Below are 22,068 nucleotides of genomic sequence, written 5' to 3'. Positions count from 1 at the left end.
TTTTAATTCAAAACGTGCATTAAATGAGACGAAAAATAGTATCTTTTAGCATTTATTCGTTTTTTGTCAGTCATGGGTTATAATTTAGAAAGCGTAAAGGTTAATGTAGAAAACAATGCCGGCCATTTAGGCTAGCTTTATGCAATACACAGGGTGTCCGGAAATAACGTCGAAATATTTTGGCAGGTGACTTTGGGGGTTAAAATAATAAAAAAAGTGCGTATAAACATACACCAAAAATCATTTCTTAAAGGAGTTAAATTTCCTTAAAATGGGAACTACGGAGATGACTTTTTCAAAATATTTTCGAAACAGTTTACGTTAAAATTACGAAATTCTGTAAACTAATAAAATGAAACGGGAAACTCTTTTTGCGTTAATAATCACAAATTTTAGTCGATAGCGTGACGTGCAGGGAGTCTCCTACCTAAAAGCTGCCTTAACTTTTTTTAATAACATTTTTCAATTTTTGAAATGAAATTACTCTTTTTTATTTTAAAATAAAAAATTTTCTCTCATTTCATGTTGTTAGGACAGATCGTTTTCCAGAAAAATGGTTCTTTACGAACTGATGCACAGTTACATGGACATCGCAATGTATCTTGTATAAACTATGTATAAACATTAGTGCATCAGCAGGCATATTTGCAACAGGATTATTGTTTTATTAGCCAACAATAACAAGACTAGTGTTATTAAGGGTTTATCACTTATTCACAGCAAATGTTGAAAATTGCCTTCATTTGTCCCGATGGATTCTCTAATTCTTTCCCTCACAAATTCGAAAATAATGAAGCGAAATCGCTTTCAGACTTACCCTCTTAAGAGATCCTAGATTGTTCAAGAAACAGTTTTTGGAGTATATTTACAAGATTTTGTTTTATTATTTTAATCTCTAAAATATATCGACGTTATTCCTTGACACCCTGTACATTGCACTGAACTAGCCTGAAAAGCCTAAGTTGGTTTCCAAATTATCACTCATGGCTGATGAACATGTCAGAAATGCATTTTTTGTCCCGTTTAGTGCTGCTTTTGACTAAAGAAAATTGCTAAAAAGTTAACGGGGGCAACTACTTAAGCCGCATGGTGTGTTACACCTTGTTATGTTACACTTGTAACACTTAGTTGACCTGAGAAAAAACTAAAATTTTTTTTATATGCTCGAAAGACACAGTATTTTCTACAACAAAAAAAAGTTAATACACGTGTAGGTTCTTAAATAAGACTTGAGAGTTAATGTCCTCATAACCACATTCCATATTCCTTTCCATGCAACGTATTTCTAGCCTTATAACCGTTCGTAACCGTAACACGGGTTCCTTTACTCGATTTACACGGCCCGTGTCCATTAACTAATTGTTAACGGCCGCCATACGTTAAGGATCGTTTATCGTGTCTACTTTGAGGAATGCTGAATGTAAATAACAATTTCTTTATTATTTTATTGAATATAGCAATACCGGCACGCTCGTTTCGAAAATCGCTAATCTTTAACAGGTTATTTAAATCCACACTTAAATCAAGCGCCATCAATCAGCCGACATGTCCAGCCCAATACTTGAAATGCACAAAGACAATAAAAATAATTTCTTAAAATACCCTTAGTAGAACTCTATGCTGACGCAATGGTGATATTTTTAAATCAAGACTGGATGTCCGCGAAATACGACACTCTCGGTACCAACCAGTCTTATCGTGAAAAATCATAAATCAATTCTATTATTTCGAAAAAGTATCATTTTTTGAAAATTCGCGTGCCAGTAAGTATCGTTATAAAATGATTAGAAGGTAGAAAAAGGTTTAAACTTGTGTTTTCAGCAAATTAAAATTATATCTTATCTCAGATAATAGATTGTCGTCACATTTGAAAAAGTCAACCTGCGCAGGTGGATATGTGACAATCAAATTCATACAAAGTTTGTGGCAAAATGTGCAGATGTTGTCAAGAGTAAGTACCTTAGTATATGATTCCCGCACGCCTTAAGGATATCCCTACTACTTCGACAATTGATATAACGAAACAATGTAGATCTTAAAAGTGTGATTACCGAAGATTTCCATCGTGGTACCCCGATCTACTTAAATTATATTAAGGACCCTTGTGACAGTAATTAAATTCGGAGAATGACTAAATGAGTCTTGACTGGCCAGAATGTGAATGTGCCATGTGGCTAGTTATGGAATGTAAACCACTATAATTTAAATTAGTTACAGTAATCTATAATATTTAATAACTAATACCGTACGGATATATCAAAGCACAAGGAAAATATGAGAATTGAAATGCGTGAAGGTTTGTGTGTACTGATTGTTCCTTCAAACTCTCTTTAATAGTTCATTTTAATTATCTCAACTGTTAATTTCCGTCTATGTTAATTGCCAGGTATAGGGTATTGTGAACGAATATGTTAAAAACCGCTTTTGGCTTAGTGTTGAAATCAGCCGAAGAGAAGTAGATTGAACACATACAGGAATTAAATGTACAGGGTGTTGGAGAACTACGGGATCACACCTCTAGGGATTTTTCAGTGCAACAATAAAAGATATTTGAGCGTAAGACCCATATCCAAAAATGTCTCTGTAAGGCACTACAGCATCATGACGCTTTGGGGCAGTTATGTGGAAACATGTGCTTTATCGAGCTTTGATACGTTTTATTTTAATTTCTCTGTACGAAATAATGCAATTGTTTGAAATGCATTTGGATGTCATGTTCAGTGTTTGGATCGTCGGCTCGGACAACATTGGATCGGCAGAGATCGACCTGTTTGGTGGCCCCCTAGGTCGCCCGACCTAACACCTTTAAATTTCTTTCTGCAGAGACATATCGAGTATCTGGCTGACGAAACGCCAATGGAAACAGGGCCAGACCTAATTCCACGAATCACTGCGGCATTCGAAGCGGTCCAAAACCATTATCAAAATTTCAACCAAGTCCACAGAAACCGTGTACGTCGTTTAAACAAGTGCAATGAACTTCAAGGAAGACATTTTCGCCAATGACTCTAGTACTATTTTGCACAAGTAAATTAAAATGCAACATTTTTGCACAGAACCGTCTTAAAATATCCTAAAGCCGCAACAACTCCGGAAGACATGTGCAAACACGAGGTCTTATACTGAGATGTCTTTTATTGTTCTGAATCGCGCTGTATATGTATGTACCCCAGGGTCTAAAGATCAGTTTTATTGCTTGGGGCTTACCTCACTTTAACAAGGAAAATCATGAACGGATAAGTTCAGTATTTATAGATATTTGTGTAGTTCCATGTGATGATGATTATGACGGTGAACGTAACCCAATAAATACATTGTAAATTTCAACATCAGTCAACACGGCTTGTTCGAAATTGTTCACGTTAACATATCGATATGAACAAATTATATACAGGATTGAAGTTTGTCGATTGAAGAGCATCTGTGGTCCATAAGGAAATGCGTAACCGAATTTGGAAGTCCAAGAGTGATGTGGAGTTCTTGCGGCCCGCGTCCGTTAAGGGCCATTAATCATGTCCACTTTGAAGTATGTTAAATGTAGGTAACAATGCGGTGGTTCGTATTAGTTAGTATTATTGTTGATTCATTTCGGGATGCTTTCTCATTTGCGGTGAAAGCAGCCAATTCATAAACAAATATCCGCCCATGATAAATAAGAGCGATTCAAAGTAAATTCAAAGGGTAAAGACCTTGGTAAAGCCCCTGAAGTGCTGAATGAGCAAATATTTTTTATTATTAATACACCCCTTGACTAATTTTATTTTTGATTAATTTATTTCCAGAATTGCTGCAGAATTTCTCGCAAAACTCTTTTCGCGCCCTTCCACTTCTTTAGTTTCAATGGAAAGTTCTTTTATTACTTCTAGCCATTTCACTGTTCGAACATTCAGGGGTAAGAATTATCAAATAATTTTTGAATTTTGGCGTAGAACTGAGAAAATCACTACTCTGGAGGAAAAGTGTATTGTGGAAACATTGATAACTTGCTTGAAATCTCTTTTATCGAAATTGAATTATTACTGCTGTCATTATTAGATAGAATTGGTACATGTGAACTTTTTCTTCAAATTTTGATTTGGTTAGAAGCTCAATCAGCCGAACAACAGTTGTGATCTCAGAGCTTTCAAATTCCTGAATGTTATTTCATGCCAGGTAAAATAAATATCGATTTCCTCCCATGTAAAACAGCTTTAACTTACATCTGCCCCCAAAAACTTGTAAAATGTGCTCAACAGTAAAAAGTAAAGCTATTTTCTTAGTGTATGGTTATATGGTCCTGAATAACACGTGCCAGCATATGCGTTAAACTATGAAGGAAAAGCTTGTGTTGTGTGTATTTTTACATTACGACACGAAGACCTATTTTGTATCAAATTCGATACAACTTGCAGGGGCAATCAATTTCAAGTCATGCAAGTGACCATTTATACAGGGTTAGCTACGCCACTCGTTAACTAAAAAATTATGGACTTTCCACTATCGTAGCCCAACGAAATTTGATTTCAGACTTAAATCGACGATTTTGAGGTCCAGTAGAATATCTTCTAAATAGCGGTTTTTCCAGTTATACCGAAAATAACGACCAACTTGGTTATTTATGTGGAATATACTAATTTTTTCGTCATTTTCGGATTTCTTGTAATATTTTAAGGTCAATTTAGGTAAAGTGTTTTATGTCTAAAAGTTAATGTTATACCGAAAAATTAAAAAAATTTGGTAGCTGTGAGGTCCCGCGGAAATCCGTATTGTGTGTGAACCGCTCTGAATTTTGAAATTAGCGTTCTAGGGCTCAAAGAGGGCCTACTGTACCCTAAAGCATTCTCGAATCTAGAATTTAATCAAGTTTAGAATTAATTAAAAATTTAAATTAATATAATTTAATAATTAAAATTAATAATAAAAAATGTTTATCAAATGTAATTAAGGTTCCACTACAGAGCATCAATCTCTGGTACTCAACCATGGAGGTTTCAGTAACCATCACAGAATAAATTAAGGTTATGCTGTTCAATTTTGAGTTTAAGTATGTGCGATTTCAAAATCGAAAAAATCCCGATGGCTTTCGGAGGAATTTGGAAAAAAGTGAACTTTTGAGAAAATTGTTTTTATTTTTTCAGCTTATTTGACGTAGTAATTCAAAAGGATGATTTTTTCATCATTGCAACATCTTCTCTTCTTCAACGTGGCGATATTCTATTTTACATCCGATTTTCTCATTTTTGGTAACCATCCTCAACTTAATTTTTTTTTTAATTCAATGCTTTTCTGGTTACAATTTAGTTAATATAAAAATATCAGACATTGAGTCTCAGTCTTGCAGTTTGGTGAAAATACCAAGAGTCCTGTATTGGTAAAGAGTGCGTCGAAGACTTTGTTAATAATTTATTAAACCTTCCTTTTCCATTAAACATCCGTGACATTTAAATTTTAAGATTTATAATATGGGTCAGCAGTAAATTATTATTATACTGATCTTAAACGCCACTTACGAGCTTAAATCACAATTTCCAACAAACCGTAAAACTCGACCGTTGCCTCATTAAATACGCAACACCACAAAATCAATAAATCAAGTGAATCCACTTTCATCACTCTGATCGGATTTTTCAGATTACTGACCATTTTCTATCAAAAGCTAAATTAAATTTATTGTTTGCATATACCATTTACAAGTGTTAGCGCAAAATTTCCGTCATAACTAAAATCATTTCTGTGTGAGAATTCATCTCGCACATGTAGTAAAATCTGTTTAACAGTTTCTTCTTCAGTTCAGTTCATGTTCTTAAAAATTTGATTTACAGACAGTTAATTTGTTTATGTGCTTGGAATAAATGTGATTCGTAATGTTCTTTCGCTGAACCATGTATTTGTGCAGTTGGTAAGATTATAATTTCTGGTGCGAAAAATAGCCATAATTGAATTCTCGTGAATCTGTCCCATAATTTCGACATTATGCATTCATCTAGAAATGCGCGCGTTTTATTTTTATGTTTATTTGATATTCTATTTTGTCTTCTTTTCATGAACAACGCCTCACACACCAGAAGCAGTTGTTGCAATAGTAGAATTGACCACTGTTCTCAGTTACTCAACTACTCAACTCTCAGTTCTCAACTCAAAATAACGTGCAATTCCACCGCTCCAATAACGGCTACTGGTGTCTGAGTACCAATCCTCAAAAATAAAATAAATTATGAACTAACCTGAACAATCCGTCCCAAACATATAAAACATATTTATGATAATTCCAGTTGCTCAGTTATGTGTTTGTGTTCCAGTTGTTGGGAAACATGTTACTGGAACCTCATAGAAGAAAAATTTTGCTTCGACGAAAGCATTGCAATGTACGAGGAACCCGTAAAAAAATCAGGCGAAAAAAATAACAACATGTTCGATAACATGGCATTTTATGATAGTGTAGCTGTGATAGGTAAAATCGTGACAACTGAACTCCTTCGTAAATGATTTAACGGTGTAAATTGTCTGTTTTAGCTGGGAGATCAATTGTCACAATCGATCCTCTGGAGCCTAAGAAACATAAAGAACAACAACAACCTGTGATGGAACAACCAAGAAAAAGACTGAAGTGGCCTGAGAAGAATTCAAAGGATCTCGAGACCAATTTTCTGACCAATATGCCATTTATCAAGGAGGAGAAGATGGCTGAAAAAGTGACCACCGACACTGACGGTACCGAAAGTGAGACTCAAGAGAATCTTATAAAGAAAAAAGTAAGTTTTTCTGATTGAAAGATAAATGACCAAATTAGCGACTGTTTTAATTACAAAATAAAAGAAATACTTTCATGCAATTCATACTAATAGATACATTCGCGGCGCTATCAAAGTTCTCGTAGCTTTAACAATGAGATCATTTCCACAGAAACAATGGAATTGTAGCAGAACATTGGCCAATATATCTATATACATGATCATATGGTTGACATTCTTTTTGGTAAGTTACCAGGACTTTGGTATTCTGGGCCTTAGTGAACCTCAACCGCTAAACACGATCTTAAGCACCATTATTGGTGGTTGGGATCATGACGTGCTCTGAATGGCCTGGATTTTAATAAGTATTATTCCACCAACAATGATTATTACAATAATATATTTTTCGTGTGATATGTATGTATCAGTTAAACTAATGGAACAATTCTTTAAAAATTGATTGAGCTATTTTACATCTTTGTGTAGATCTTTATTGTATTTCTATCTTATAACGACGTATATGAATAATACATACGATGTAGTATATCAAATACATGAAAAGTTAATGGATAACTTATAAATATCTATTTACCCGTAACTTTAATCTTCATTACTACATACATTTTGTAACGATATTATTAAAACAATTTCCGAGAGTAATAAAGTTCTCGAAAGAAAATGTATTTGTTCTAAAAAGCTTAAAATTAGATTTGTTTGTTATTACTGTGTAGATTTCTGTTGTGCTCAAATATGAGCATCTATAAAAGGTTCATATTTGGTAGCATAATCCAGGATTCTGTTAATTTTTAGCCTAAGTAGAAGAGCCAAATTGAATTGAGACCTCATACCTAACGAATTTTTAAAGCTGTAGCTAGCGATTCAAAAGGGTTATTTCCTTGATGCCCTTATTTATTTATTTTTTTAGCTTTATACAGCTTTATTTCTTGTTCTGAATATCTCTATTGTGCCACTTATACATACTATAATTATGATCAGTACCGTCCCTAGGGTGAGTTATTTACTCAGAGATTAATTAATAAGAGAAATTCACATTTTTGAAATTCCGAAAATATTTCAATTATGAATTTTCAATTCAAAATTTTACGAGTGTGGAAGCAAAATTTCTCGACGGGCATTTGATAAGCTTTTTAATTAGATATCGTAAAAAGATACTGAATTCTTGGTGAAATTTTTCGACAAATTTCCCCTCCCAGCATTTTTTCATTTTCTTTTTTAGTTCTGGTTAGTTCAAGTTGGATCATTTTCTGATTGTACAATATTTGAAAGTAGTTGAAAACTTCACTATAAAAGCGGACTAACGAAATTACATCCTGTATATTTTTTATTTAATTAATTATTTTGAATATACTTTTAAAACAAGTTAATTTTTGCATAAATTAAAATTTTTAACGTTTATGTTGTAAAGTGAGGAGGAGAAATTTTAGTGCAATGAACATAAACGTAAGCCAAAGTCAACAACAATTAAGCATAAAGTAAACCAAAACTATAATAAAAAAAAATGTGACCAGACGTTTCTACTTCTAGCCAACATCAATTTAATTTTTATTCAATATGGTCTTTTTTATTAGAAATGTTGAAAGTTATTTTTATTCCGAATTTAATCATACACGTATGATGTACCTAATTACAAACTTACATTCCTTATGTACTGAACTAACTTTTTCAAACACTTTTTCAAATATAATTTCGGCACATCTCGTCGCTCCGCTAGATTACTTAAACAATTCCTGTCTTTTCTGTCTATTTGTTGGTTAACTCTATATTCTCGAAGAATAAACTTATCTCTAAGTTGATTTTCATTTACTGTGGGTTCTATTTCTAAGGTACACCTAGGGACACTTAGGAAAAAATCTTTAGTATTTCCTTATTATTTTGACAGTTTCTGAGTTAAAGTTTCCTCAAATTTATTTAATTTTTGTAAAGATCTGAATATAAGCAGGTATACATTTCTTGTACAGCTTATGATCAAATCTGTGTTTACTACAATTCTCGAATTCAATCTTACCAAAAGAGAATTTAAAATGTTTAATTATATCAATTACTGCTGTGCTTAAAGTCAAAACGAAGTTTATTTTCAACCGTGGTAATATATCTAAGAACACCTCATTATTACAACAAATTCGTTACTGTTTAAATTTTTTGGACAGTTTGTGCTTATTTCTTAGCCAACTACCCAGTTTTCCAACTAAAGATAACTCGGTAAGGAAGCTTAGGCCCTAAAGACTGTGATCGTGAAATTAACTTTGACAGAACACCGTCTTTAAGAATATGTAGATAACTAAAAGTATCTGGCAGAGTAATGGTACTCTGAGGTTAACTAATGGTGGGGTGGTACTGAAAAATGTACTTATAAGTACACCTTGGATAGAAAACTGAGCTTCGCTCTAGGTTCTAAGGTATGTAGCAGGCGACTAATCATAAGGCGATTTCAACCGACCTGTGGTATGCCTTGAATACCATACATTGATTCGTTGAAACTCCCATAAATCGGACGAGAAGCGAATGTAACGATTTGAGACACAGGGAGGGTGCCAGTGGCCGACCGAAATCGCCTCTAATTTGATCTTCTCCCTTCCAAACTTTTAACTCAAAGTTGATTACTTGTTGATATGATTATCTATAGAACGTAACCGAAGACATAGGCACATGCGAGCGTAGTCTGATGGGCATGGAAAGGAAAAAATGGAGTCAAAAAGATATGAGCTCGGCCTTTTATGGAAATACTCGCCGGGTTACCCTACACCCTCTTTCTATTTCTCTTTAACGGCTCCATTCCTTTGTTGAATAGATCATTAACTTTAATTAAATGATGATGAAATTAATGTTGTAAATCCTACAATCATTTGATAAACCCCAGAAAAGTTTATTTAAAATCTAATAGATAAAAAACATGCACGATTCAACAAAGATCTGTACAATTTTATTATATTTGTACTAAGTCTGTTTAGAGGTAGTAAAACAAATTACGCATATTTAATTGATATTCAACAAATAATGAATAAAAGCTAATAATAAAATATGCACACGTGGGCAACAGTCATCGGGAAAATTGCGCTGGGTCAAATCCAATTATTTTTGAGGGAATAAATGTAATATCAAACTGCAACATCTTTCATGTATCTATTAAAACATATTCTCGTTCGCTCATTAATACCAATAAAATCATAATCTCTTGTTGATTCCTGATTAAGTTTGTTAAGTTGCACATCACGCGAATTCAATTAGTGCATGACCTATTTATATGTGTAAACATGATTATAAAGGTATAATGACCTACTCCTGTAAGATTAAATCTAAAGCCTGATAAAAACACCTAAAACGAGTCTGCATGTTAAGAGAATCAAAGATAAGAATACACATAATATTATGACTTCTAATGCGTTCCGATAATATATTCAATTTACTCAGACTAGAAAGATTAAGAAAAATTTATCTTAAGTTTGCTTTTGAATTAAAACCGGCTGCGTTAAATTTTGCACGTAGGTATTAATTTTTTTCGTTATTAAAAATTTACACATTGTTCAAACTTAAGGAAAAAATTAAGTATGTACTGGGTTATTCCCCATATTTTTCCTCGGCCGTAAAATCTTTATTTGTGGAAATAGAAAAAAACAATTAAGACAAATGATTTAGTTTTTATTGTGAATTATCAGAATCCACCATCGGATGAAACAAACGATGATACGTAAAACCGTCAAAAAATGGCAAGTTGTGTGTTTTTTTTTAATAGAACACCCTGTATATTTATACCTTTTTGGAATCTGCTCGCCTCCCCGATTTCATATATATGTCATACATTTGTTCTCGCTGTGTGCCCTATGGACACGTTTAAAGCTTTCATTCTCAAATCAAAATTGTCATGGAAAAAACATTATTTAAATAAAAATAAACAAGTAACTACTAACGTTTTATATTTTAACAGTTCTTAAGTTATTTTTTTTATATTTCTATATATCCTTGCACTCCGGAACGTTTGGTTATGTTATTTTTCCATTTGAATAATGCATTCTTAATAAAATGGTTATCTTCTGTGTTAAGCAACAAAATTTCTCCGTTTAATTTATTTCGAAGCATTTCGAGATTTTCAGGCCTGTCTTAACAAATTTTGTTTTTTAGCAAACCCCATAAAAAGACACCCATTACATTTAAATCGGCACTATTTGCTGATCATCTAATTGATCCATGTCTGCCTATCCACATCTGGTACTTAATATTTAGGAAATTTAATAATACCTCGGACATTATGTGAAGGTGTTCCTTCCTTTAACCAAACAACCCCTTCTCTATTTGGTACTTCTCCTAAAAGGTTTTCGCTTTCATTTTCTAACCAGCTAAGGAATTTTCAAAAATAACTGATCCCAAAACTCTATTGACCAAAATTTTACACCACACGTTCATCGATTTACGGCCCTGAATTTTGACTGCTTGGTGCTCATGAGGATTGTTCGTACTCCAATATCGTTTATTTCGCCAATTGAACATGCCAGATGTCGTAAAGGGAGCTTCGTCTGTGAATATGGTTTTTCTGGGAAAATTTGTGTCTTCTGCCAACATTCCTAATATTTCAGCACAAAATTTTGTCTCTGAACAATACTATTTTCGGTCAATCCCCGAACTGGTTGTATTTTATACAGGTGATACTTGTGTTTCTTCAAAACATTATAAACTTTTCTGTAAGTTTGTGAAAAATTCTAGCCACTGTACGTATTGAAATGTAAGGATTTTCTAAAATATTGAAATGTTGAGTTACTGAAAAATGCTTTCAATAATCAAAATCATTACCTTCAAAATACAAGATATTTAAATCAATTTATTCTCTTGGATAACTCTCTTCTTCCTTTCCAAAGTCTTTGCCTCTTCAAATTTTTTTATTATATTCCTTATAGGTCTGCTACGTGGAGTTTGTATATTTGGAAAATGGTATCGAATATTTTGGCGTGTTCTTTCAGAATTTCCTCCATTTCCATCATAGAGTCGCACTATATTTAACTTTTCTTTTCAACAGATTATCCCATGGGAAAATATTTCGTTGCGATCTGTTGGCAACGTTACTACTGACAATGTTTACAAAACAATGACAGCTAGCTGCAGCCATGTTTTTTTCCACGGCAACTTTGATTTGAGAATGAAAGTTTCAAACGTGTCAATAGGGCACACGGCGAGAACAAATATATGACATATATATATATTTGAAATCAGGGAGGAGAGCAGATTCCAAAAAGATATAAATATACAGGGTGTTCTATTTAAAAAAACACAACTTGCCATTTTTCGACGATTTTACGATGCTCGTTTGTTTCATCCGATGGCGGATTCTGATAATTCACAATAAAAACTAAAACATTTGTCTTAACTGTTTTTTTCTATTTTCAAAAATAAAGATTTTATGGCCGAGGAAAAATATGGGAAATAACCCTGTACAGTAGTGGAAAAATTGTAGAGCTACTTAAAAAAACGATATAATTACAGCTGAGTTAGTTGGACTCATTTCAGTATAGGTTTAATATAAAGGTACCATATAAGGAAATACTTTGACCATCAGAAATATCAACATTTATTTCATTGTATTTTTTTATGCCGATAACATTCTTTTGGGGGTGGAAAAATGTAGAGCAATATTTTAAACGATACGAGATATTTAAACAATTTTTACCTTGATATTCGTTTCAACTACAAGTTTGTGTCAGTAAACATGCCTTGAAAAAATATTTTTCTCTAGAAATAAAAGAAGCAATTGTTCATTTACACGAGAGTGGTCGAAAGCAGAGTGAAATTGCAAAGACGTTTAACTTAAACAAGTCCACTGTTTCCCGAATTATCAAACAAAATCGGGAACAGTCCAGTCAAGAAGAAATCCGGAAGGCCCAAAAAATTTAATATATATGAGGACAAACAAATTATAAAATTTGAAAAAAGTGAACCTTTTATTGGTTCCAAAACAATTAAACGCCGTATTCCTGGAGAACTTGGAATTGAAGTCACCTCGAGGACTATAAAGAATAGATTGATAGAAGCTAAGTTATATGGCAGAAGAGCAGCCATAAAACCGCAGTTATCAAAGGGAAACAGAGGGGCTCGCCTCAATTTTGCCAAATCACATTTGCGTTGGACAGAGAACGACTGGAAAAACGACATTTGGAGCGACGAATCAAAGTTCTGTTCATTCAACAGTGATGGCATGACCTATGTAAGGTTTCCCTAAGGGCAAGAGACTTAGTCCTAAATACACACGTCCTACATCAATCAAGCACGGACGTGGGTCAATTATGATCCGGCGCTGTTTCTCGAGCTGCGGTGTTAGTGCACTCCACAAAAGAGAAGGCCACATGGATAGGTTTCAATATAAGGACATCTTGGAGAACCAAATGGTGCCGTATACCGATGAGGTTATGCCCTTACGACATATTTTTCAACATGGTAATTATCCTAAACGTACGTCAAAATACGTAAAAGTATGGTTTAGGAGAGAAAATGTCGATGCTCTGGAATGGCCTTCACAATCCCCTGATCTCCACCCGATTGAAAACCTCTGAGAAATTTTAGACCAAAAGATCCGGAGACAAAGTTACACGAGTACTGGTCAATTATTTGAAACATTGAGAGAAGCCTTGACGCAGCGTGGATCCCATAATAATATCAAAGCTAATAAGGTCAATGGCCAACAGATGCCAGGAGGTTATTAAAAACAAGGATTTTTTTGCAATATATTAAACAATATTGTTTTTAGTTCGTTTCTAAGAATAAATGTTTACTTCCTTTGAGAGTTGCTCTACTTTTTTCCACCCCCAAAAGAATGTTATCGGTACAAAAACATACAATAAAATAAATGTTGATATTTCTGATGGTCAAAGTAGTTCCTTATATGATGCCTTTATGGTAAACCTATATTGAAATAAGTCCAACTAACTAACTAAAACAATTTTAGATGTTTTTTTGAATATCTCACATTATTTCTAAGTTTCATTTATTTCCTTATTTAAATTTTCCATGATTAAAGCAGCTGAAAGGGAAATTTTCAAAAGTAAGTACAGGATGTTCCTTAAGGATTCCCCCTGTTTCGTCCTTAAAAAATCCGCAATTCTAAATATGGGTTTCTGTAATGTAATCTCGTAACGTCATGAAAAAAGAATTTCTATTTCAAAATTGACGGCAAAAATCAAAAACCACCTTGCTGAAACTGGATAAAAACCACATTGTTAAAAAAATCGGTAGAAACTGGGAGACGTTCATCAGTGATATGCTGAGGATACTTGGTGTCGTCTTGGTGATGTGGCCATCAATAGCTTGCACTTCTATCTTCATACTAGGTGCTTTCGAGGAGGGTTTATACAAAATTTCTATTCAAATAAATTTTCTTGAACAGTGAATCAAATAATTAACCAGCTCTCAAATTTGAATTCTAAAATTAATACTACGTAAGTGTTGGAAAGGTTGTCATGGCAATTTCGCTATGAATCTTAAGAGTGCGAATAGAGGTTCGATCAATAACTTCGAAATCACGTCCTTCCTTCGGTCATTTTCAGAAATCTCCATTCCCTGCAAATTTAAAAGGTTGGTTATCTATATACTCTAATTCGAATTTATTTAACTTTTATTACACATCTCTGACCTTTGATTCCTTGAAATTTCCATTTCTTGTTGGATTTACCATAGCTCCCTTAAAATTAAATTAATGTTCTTAGAAAATATAGCTTTTCAATATGACTTACTTTGTGTTCCCCCTGGTATTTTTATTATTTCCAAACCTATGAAAATACATAATTAAACGCATATCGATATCTTTTTGTGAATTGGAATCCAGTGACGTAGTTCAATTTTTCCCAATTTTTCAAACATTCTGGATACGTAATATATGTTTTTTAGCTGAGACATCCTGTATTTTAGTGATTTATTCAAATAATTTTTCAGAAATTATTAGAGATAAATATGTTGTAGAGAGCTATCGATTTAACTAATAATATAGGCTATATCCCGTTAGCTAAAAAAAATACGACTTTAAAAAATGTCTATCAACCAATGCTTGCACCACATTGATACAATTTAAGATAACAGAAATACAAGGGATGGACTCGCATTAATTATTCATTTAGTAATTGATAATCCACGTTTTGAAATCACTTCACGATGGAAATATGCAACAACAGCGTTGAAAATGACACACCCTGTACGAGATGAACAAGTACATTTATTATTTCAACAGGGAATGCCAATTAAAGATCGGTCTAAACTGCACATTTCTTATTCAAACAGTACAATAACAATCGAATCCCCCTAGGTAGGAAAACGTACATATATCACCTTGTACCAACCTCAAAGTCACAAATAGGATAATTGTCTTGTGTATATGCACGTTTGTAAATTTAAAATTTTGAAAACAGGTGTGATGAACTTAGCCACCGTGGTGAGGCAATATAATGAAAAAACAGGTGTAAATGTTGCGAACTTTGTTGAAAATGCTTTGCAAAAAACATTTAAACGTATCAAAATGGGCAACAAAGGTTCAAAACAGGAGTAGACTTACATTAAACAAATCCACCCTTAATGACAAAATTAAAGGTAAAAAAACTCCTTTGTACTGAGAAATAAAATTTTAATACGGATATTTACTGAAAATATTAAGAGATGCCTCCCTAGTAATACTTGAGACATGCAAACAGAATATTTAAAACTTATGATGGGACACATTTTACGGACAATCCTACAAAGCACACACGCGTTTACTGTAATTGTTTAAAAAGTGTAAAATTAATAATGCAAACAAGCAAATGAATCACAAAAATCAATAAAAATAAGTCTAAGATGTCTTATTGAATTTATTAAAAGATAAAGTATACAGGGTCATCCAATAAAAACTTGACCTCCCTTTAATTTTTAAAAATAAGAATTTTTCGGGAAATTTCCAAAATACGTCAAAACAGTATTCGAAGAGGACGAATTTTTATATAAAGTTCAACCCTCAAAGTTCGCCCTTATACGCGTCAGAGTCATACTTTTAAATCGTATGAGGGGTTGTGTGACACCCCAAATTAAAGATCCTTTAAAACGACATTCAATGATGTAATGTAATTCAAAATCCATCGGCTAATTTTGAGAAAAACAGCTATACATTTCGTAAAAGGGTTTGTAAACTCTGTTAAATGGTGCGTAAAGCACTTCTTTATTGATTGGAAATTGGTTTGTTTTTGATTTTGTTCTCTTAAACAGTTGTTGGTTAAAGAAATATTAAAAAATAATAATAATAAATACACAAAGCAAAAACTGTTTATGGACAAAAAATCGAAGACTAACGAATTTCTTACGAACAAAGAAAATTTTTCATTGTTTAACCACTGTGAAGCTGAGTTTGTATTGCATTTTTTACGAAATTTGCAGAAAATAATGCTGTTTTTCTCAAAAAAAAAAAGCGATAGATTTCGAATCACATTACACCATTGAACGTAGTTTTAAAACACCTTTAATTTGAAATGTCACACAACCCTTCGTGCCACATGAAATTTTTAAGAGGGTTGTTGTGACGCGTTTAACAATGAAGTTAGGGGATTGAATTTTCTGAAAAATCCTTGTTTTTCAAAATTAAGAGGGAGTCAAATTTTCGTCGAATCACCCAGTGCATATTTTTTCCATTTTAGGTCCAGGATTCGACGGCGTCCTAGGACTGAAAATTTTTATTTTGTTTTGCCTTAGTCGAATTGACCTTTATAAATGATCTCAGATCGCTTTTCATTGAAAATACAATGTGTGTATGTATATATATATACTGGGCGGTCCAACGAAAACTTTTTACCTCCATTTTCAGTATTTAAAATGAAAATCTGTAAAAACACTCGCACCCGTCGATTTTTGATTCGACAAAGCAATTTTTTATTCTATTTAAACTTTAACTTCAGCCCTTGCACAAGGTTGGCAGTTAACCCGAATATTTTTAACGGAAAGCGGTGTCGAGTGAGACCTCATTTTAAAGGTAGTTATATCGTAATTATAAACTCCAAGTTTAAAATCACTGTCATTATTCCCGTAGATGCGACAGTTTGTCAAAATCTGTAGGGAAGAAATGTTCCAGTTAATAACTTATTTATCACAATAAGGGATGCAGACTTCAAAATGGGGGTAGGGCGACCTTTAAAAATGAGATATCATTGGATCGTTATGATGAAAGCGAGTTTTCTTTATTTGTCATTTTTTCTTTAAAAAGTGGATAAATGATAAATAAATGTTCGCAATAGTTTTCTAATTAGTTTATTTGTTGCTGGAAATGACCGTCTTTGAATTCCATAGAATAAAATAAATTTGGTTAAAGGCGTTGTCTTTGTAATTTGATGATATTCATGAATTACATGTACGATTAGAAGTGGAACTCACCTTCATCAAAACGACTCGATGATATGTCCTTTTTAAAGGACTTCCTATCCCCATTCTAAAGTGTGCACCTCTTATTGTGATAATTACTAACGAAAAAGTTTTTCCCGCCAATTTTAACAAGTTGTCATATCAACGGAAAGAATGGCAATGACTTCAAACGTGGAGGCTACAACCAGGGTACCGCTACCATTAAAATGAGGTATCAGTCGACACCCCTCCTCATTAAAAATTTTGGGAGTTACTGTTGTTACCCTTTTTAAGGGGCTGAAGGTGAAGGATTGAAAATACAATAAAAAAAATGTCCCCTTTGAATGAAAAATCTACCAGTCCAAGCACTTTTACACAATTTCGTTCTAAATATCGAAAATTCAGGTTCAGAATTTTCGTAAAACCACACTCTATTTGTGTACTGTTACTGCGTGAAAATATCGCTTAAGTGTAAGATAGACCGCATGATTTTTTCCCGGTTTTTTCTGTTACAATCAGTATTGCCGTTAATGGAATGAAACACTGATAAATGCATGAAAGCCCTCAGAAATTCCGACCGAGAAATCAGAGACTTCGGATAACGATACCTGCTGAGTTCGGAAATGGCATAGAAAATAATTTTAGGTAAAAAATGTTGTATCTGACAAGGTAATCGTGCTACATACAAGTTAAAACTATTTCTTAATTATGCTTAAACTCGTAATAGCACGTTTTATCTCCAAAGTGAAACCTACCCAAATAACCTCTGTAAAATTCAATTATCAAATATACAGGTCCCTGATGATATAAAACCCTTAGATGCACTTACCCTTAACGGAGAAGTTTTCGGCTTAAATGTGATGGAAACTTATAATCTGTGAACATTACTCCTCAAGGAAACGGTAGTGTTAACAACTTCTTACCATAAACACCTGAGCTAAACCGCAGCATCGTGATACTTCTAAAATCGTAATGTTGATTAGATTAAATTCCTATTTTTACATTTTAACAAACACAAGTATAAAGCGGCTTTTGAAGTGACGTGATTGCAGTTGGATTTTAAAAAGTATCATTACTGGATGATACAGATACATCGTAAATTTACCATAATCCTATTTAATACGATGGTTTAAATGAAGACATTAATTCTGAGCTAATTCATTTGCAAGCACAATAAATGAGTACCTGTTGATCGTATGACAATTTTCGTATTTTAGACGACACCTCGACTAAATGAAAAATTCCCCATTAAGAAATCAGTGAGTTTCCACAACATTCCAGACAAAACATCCTCAAGTTCAGGAGATGAAAGCGACTTCAAATCGAAGACTAGGAGTCTCGTTGTGCATGAAGAAGAGGAAGTCACTCTTAGGGGCAAATCATTAAGGGAAAGACGAATGTCCAAGAGTTTATCATTAAAAATTGGTGGTTAGCTGAATTCAATTTTTTAATATTTATTTTATAACATTACTCATTCCAGACTTTCCCAAAGAGCTTCCCATCATCAGACAAAACTCAATGCCCAAATTCTACTTGGATACTCCAGATGAAAATCAAATGAAGGATTCCGCATTGGTGAAAACGTCAGTTCTTACGCTTCAAAGTCCTATGCCCAACGAATTTTCTTTTGATCTGCAATCTGTGGTGCAGATAGAGAAGGAAAGACAGACCTCTCAAGCAAAGAATCCTCCGGTGCCAATCCATAGAGAAACCTCTAAGTTGAATCTATTTAAGGATAAGATCTTGCTGAAGAAAAGCAAAAGTACTCTGAGTGCTAGTAGTTTGCCACATACTAATCATATGTAAGTGTTGTTAATTGAAGTTTATGATGTAGTTTAAGACTTATTGTAGCCATACACTTTGCCATAGTCCAATAGTTAAAGATAAGTAGTTCTATACGCTTCATTTTTCTCTTGATCATCGCTTAATATGAAAATACTATTATAGTCTTTCCTCACCAAATTTAGTCTGAAGGGCACTGTTAAATCATTAAGATGTGTTTTAACTCCATTTTAGCTTGTAATGCGGAGTATTATTTAGGTTAAAACTATTATATAAATAAACAAAAATTTCTAATTATTTTAATTGCTGCGATTTGTGGGTGTGTAAATAAATTGGTTAATCACTTAAGGTTTCCGAAGCTATTTTCTAGTTATTCGCAGACATAGAAAACAGAGAACGTTTTCTTCAGTGATCACCCTATGAATTTCCGACACATTGAATCAATTCAACACCAATTTTTTTTCTTTTGAGAGTACTTCAAATTAAAAGTCACCTAAAATTGAGTACCCAACACCCAACGTTTTCAACACTCTAGGGCTTCAATTCAAATATCCAGAGTCGATACACAAGGCGTTTCTTAATGAATTGCAAAAAGTGAAATGGGCGCATCATGAGCTTATTTTAAGATAAAAAGTTCATATAAAGACATGTCCTAAATTCCTTCCATTCTGATTTACAGAGTTTTGAAGTTTTATTTATCTTTTTTTCGATTTTCATTAATTTCTTTGATATTTGTAAATATTATTAACTCAAAATTAGCTGTAACAATCATTTTAGCATTACGAAAAAACTAAAGATTATTTAAAATATTCTAGGGAGTATTACTTTTTTCGTGGCCGTTCTCAATATTTCACATCAGAAGCTTTTTGTGACATTTTTACATTTTATTCATTAACTTCATTTAATTTCTTATGTCATTTATTAACCATTTTGCTTCTTCAATTTTTTTTATTAGGAACAATAGTTTAAGAGATATTTCTAAAAATTTCCTCCTTCTACTCAAATACAAGACTCTACTTTTTTCCTCATGGACTGCCGGAGTCTACGAGAACTTCCAGGTATATTTTTAATAATTTCATACGCATTTATAATTTTTCAACAATTCACTACCTTGTCGTTTTACCACGTTCTTAGGTCGATCACGGCGAACATAGATATTTTCAAAGCAACCACGAAAATACTAACACGCTGTAGATCATTTTAAATGACTGTTACTTCAGTTTGTTCGTGATGTTAAAATGAATATTACTACCAATTTTAGATTTATTACTTTTACAATTAACAAAGAAATTAATGAAAATCGAAAAAAAAGTAAAACTTTACTCCCTGCAAATTAAAATGAAAGCAATTTAAGACATTCCTTCAGACCATAATGCCGACGATAAACGGGTCAACTTGCTGGAAACGACAAATGCTGATAATCCAATCAACCATTCTATATGCCTCTCCCATTTAGGGGAGGTACAGTGACAGTTAAAGGGTACACGCAGATGCTCTCGAGCGTCCAAGATGCCGATAATCTGTGTTTACCGCACGATATACCTAGAAACAACCCGGGTCTTGGCAGGAATTCCACCAATGGATTTCTTCTTGGAGGAGCGCACCATGCTCAGGGCTCTCCCTTGTGTCAGGAAGGCAAATAGGCGAGACGCATAAGGAAGGACCGTCCAGAAGTGGTAAGCATAAGAGACACGACTGTCGAACAAGGTGCAGTGGGTCAAGTGATTGATCGCTAACCTAGACACATGAACTTTGTGTAAACATAGACACCTGAATTTTTATCTAACTCAGACGTTCAGCACAGAGTAGCATCGATACCGCAAAACGCTGCGCATTTTCCAATGCTCGTTATTCGAAAACCAGCGAAATGTGCTAAAATAATGCGTGGACGACCTAACTCGAACATATTTCATCATCGGGATGTTAAAAGATAAAACAAAGTAAGAACGTTGTAGCAATGCTATTTCTGTGATAGTTAAGGAAAAGTTGCAAGCGGAGATGACCACTCAAGAGAAACAATAACCTCATACCTATAAGCAAGGGACAGCCAAATCCCCAAGCTTTACCCCTAAAGAGAGTTCCAGGTCGTTGAAAGCTACAGAAAAAGGAAACCCAAGGTTTTTAATGGGCAGGTGAATCCTACACTATCTGCTCGCGAGAACATCACATGGGATGTCAAGATTTTCATCACGAAACAAAAAAAAATCAACTTGACAAGCGTTCTGGTGATTCTACCCTCTGAGCATCGTAATATGCGTATAGAATTCTCAGCCCTTGCGCAGAGTGTTACGTGCGCAGAACAGTTCTAGCGGCTTTAACTTTTATATCCAACTTGCGTCTTTGATAGTGCTGCAAAATGCACATGTAAGAAAACATTGAGGACTAAAAATCAATAAGTTTCTTAGATCAAGAACGGAATGTCTTTCCACCCCTGTGCCAACTTTAGTGCAAATTCTCATACATTTACCCCCAATTTTTTTTCATGGCGAGGCCATCGAGTTGTTCATTCATGTCATTTCAAAGGTTGTTGTACCCAGATTATAACCTCTAAGTTTGAAGCCACTGCCATTATTCTTGTTGATATGACAGCTTGTCAAATTCTGTGTAGAATTTATCACAATAAGAGCTGCATACTTCAAAATGAGGATACGAAAACTTAAAAATGGAATATCATATCACAAACTTTTCACATTAATTTCATTTTAAGAACATACCCAACACGAGTTTTAAAACTTTCTTGATAAGCTCCATCTAGCACGTGAAAATCTCGGATTCACATTTTCTATTTTATGTTTACTTAAAAACTTTTGTAACTTTTTGTGATATGCATTAAATTTTTTGAGTAACATCAGCGTCTCCGGAATATACGTTTTTTTTTTCAGGACATTTAAATATATTCTGAGGGGTCTGGAAAACTTGTTGCTGATGCACGTTGGTTTAAAATATCTGATATTTTATTAAAACAAACAATTTTTCATAATTCCTGGAGATATTTGCAGCCTCTCAAAAATTATATAAAGTTTGTAATTGAAACACAAAGTGCTGAGGTTATGGGGATATTAGCAAATAGGTGAGGCAACAATCACATGCAGTTCTTTACTATTTTACAACCTCCTATCTTTCTATTGCATACCCGCATGCGATTTTTTTTACCAATCAGAAGTAATGTTAATTTTCCAATCGGTAATTGTAAAACTTGCAAAAACCAAAAATATATGCATCCATATAA

General features: G+C 33.5%; 1 protein-coding gene and 1 long non-coding RNA gene across 13 annotated transcripts in view; one reads left to right on the top strand and one right to left on the bottom strand.

Moving 5' to 3' along the window:
* The window catches only part of LOC136346772 (uncharacterized), a 29,055-nt gene extending 9,868 nt beyond the window's left edge, over window positions 1–19,187 (top strand). For 3 of the 12 annotated variants that reach the window (XM_066296197.1, XM_066296195.1, XM_066296196.1), the window contains exons 2-6: window positions 1,848–1,951; window positions 6,279–6,430; window positions 6,493–6,731; window positions 18,275–18,485; window positions 18,538–19,187. In XM_066296197.1, the coding sequence (XP_066152294.1) occupies window positions 1,932–1,951; window positions 6,279–6,430; window positions 6,493–6,731; window positions 18,275–18,485; window positions 18,538–18,863 (948 nt within the window). In that variant the 5' untranslated portion in view covers window positions 1,848–1,931 and the 3' untranslated portion in view covers window positions 18,864–19,187. The other 9 variants (XM_066296201.1, XM_066296203.1, XM_066296202.1 and 6 more) reach the window with 7 other exon arrangements.
* On the bottom strand, window positions 13,689–18,281 carry LOC136346797 (uncharacterized). Its single transcript, XR_010733366.1, has 3 exons — window positions 17,887–18,281; window positions 14,321–14,476; window positions 13,689–14,267 (listed from the first exon to the last, which is right to left on the bottom strand). It is a non-coding gene; the product is annotated as an uncharacterized lncRNA (long non-coding RNA).
* Window positions 19,188–22,068: the final 2,881 nt, after the last annotated feature.

This window comes from Euwallacea fornicatus, chromosome 24, assembly GCF_040115645.1.
Source record: "Euwallacea fornicatus isolate EFF26 chromosome 24, ASM4011564v1, whole genome shotgun sequence".
Lineage (NCBI taxonomy): Eukaryota > Metazoa > Arthropoda > Insecta > Coleoptera > Curculionidae > Euwallacea > Euwallacea fornicatus.
Note: the sequence above shows the minus strand (reverse complement) of the source record. Positions and strands in the feature narration are given on the sequence as shown.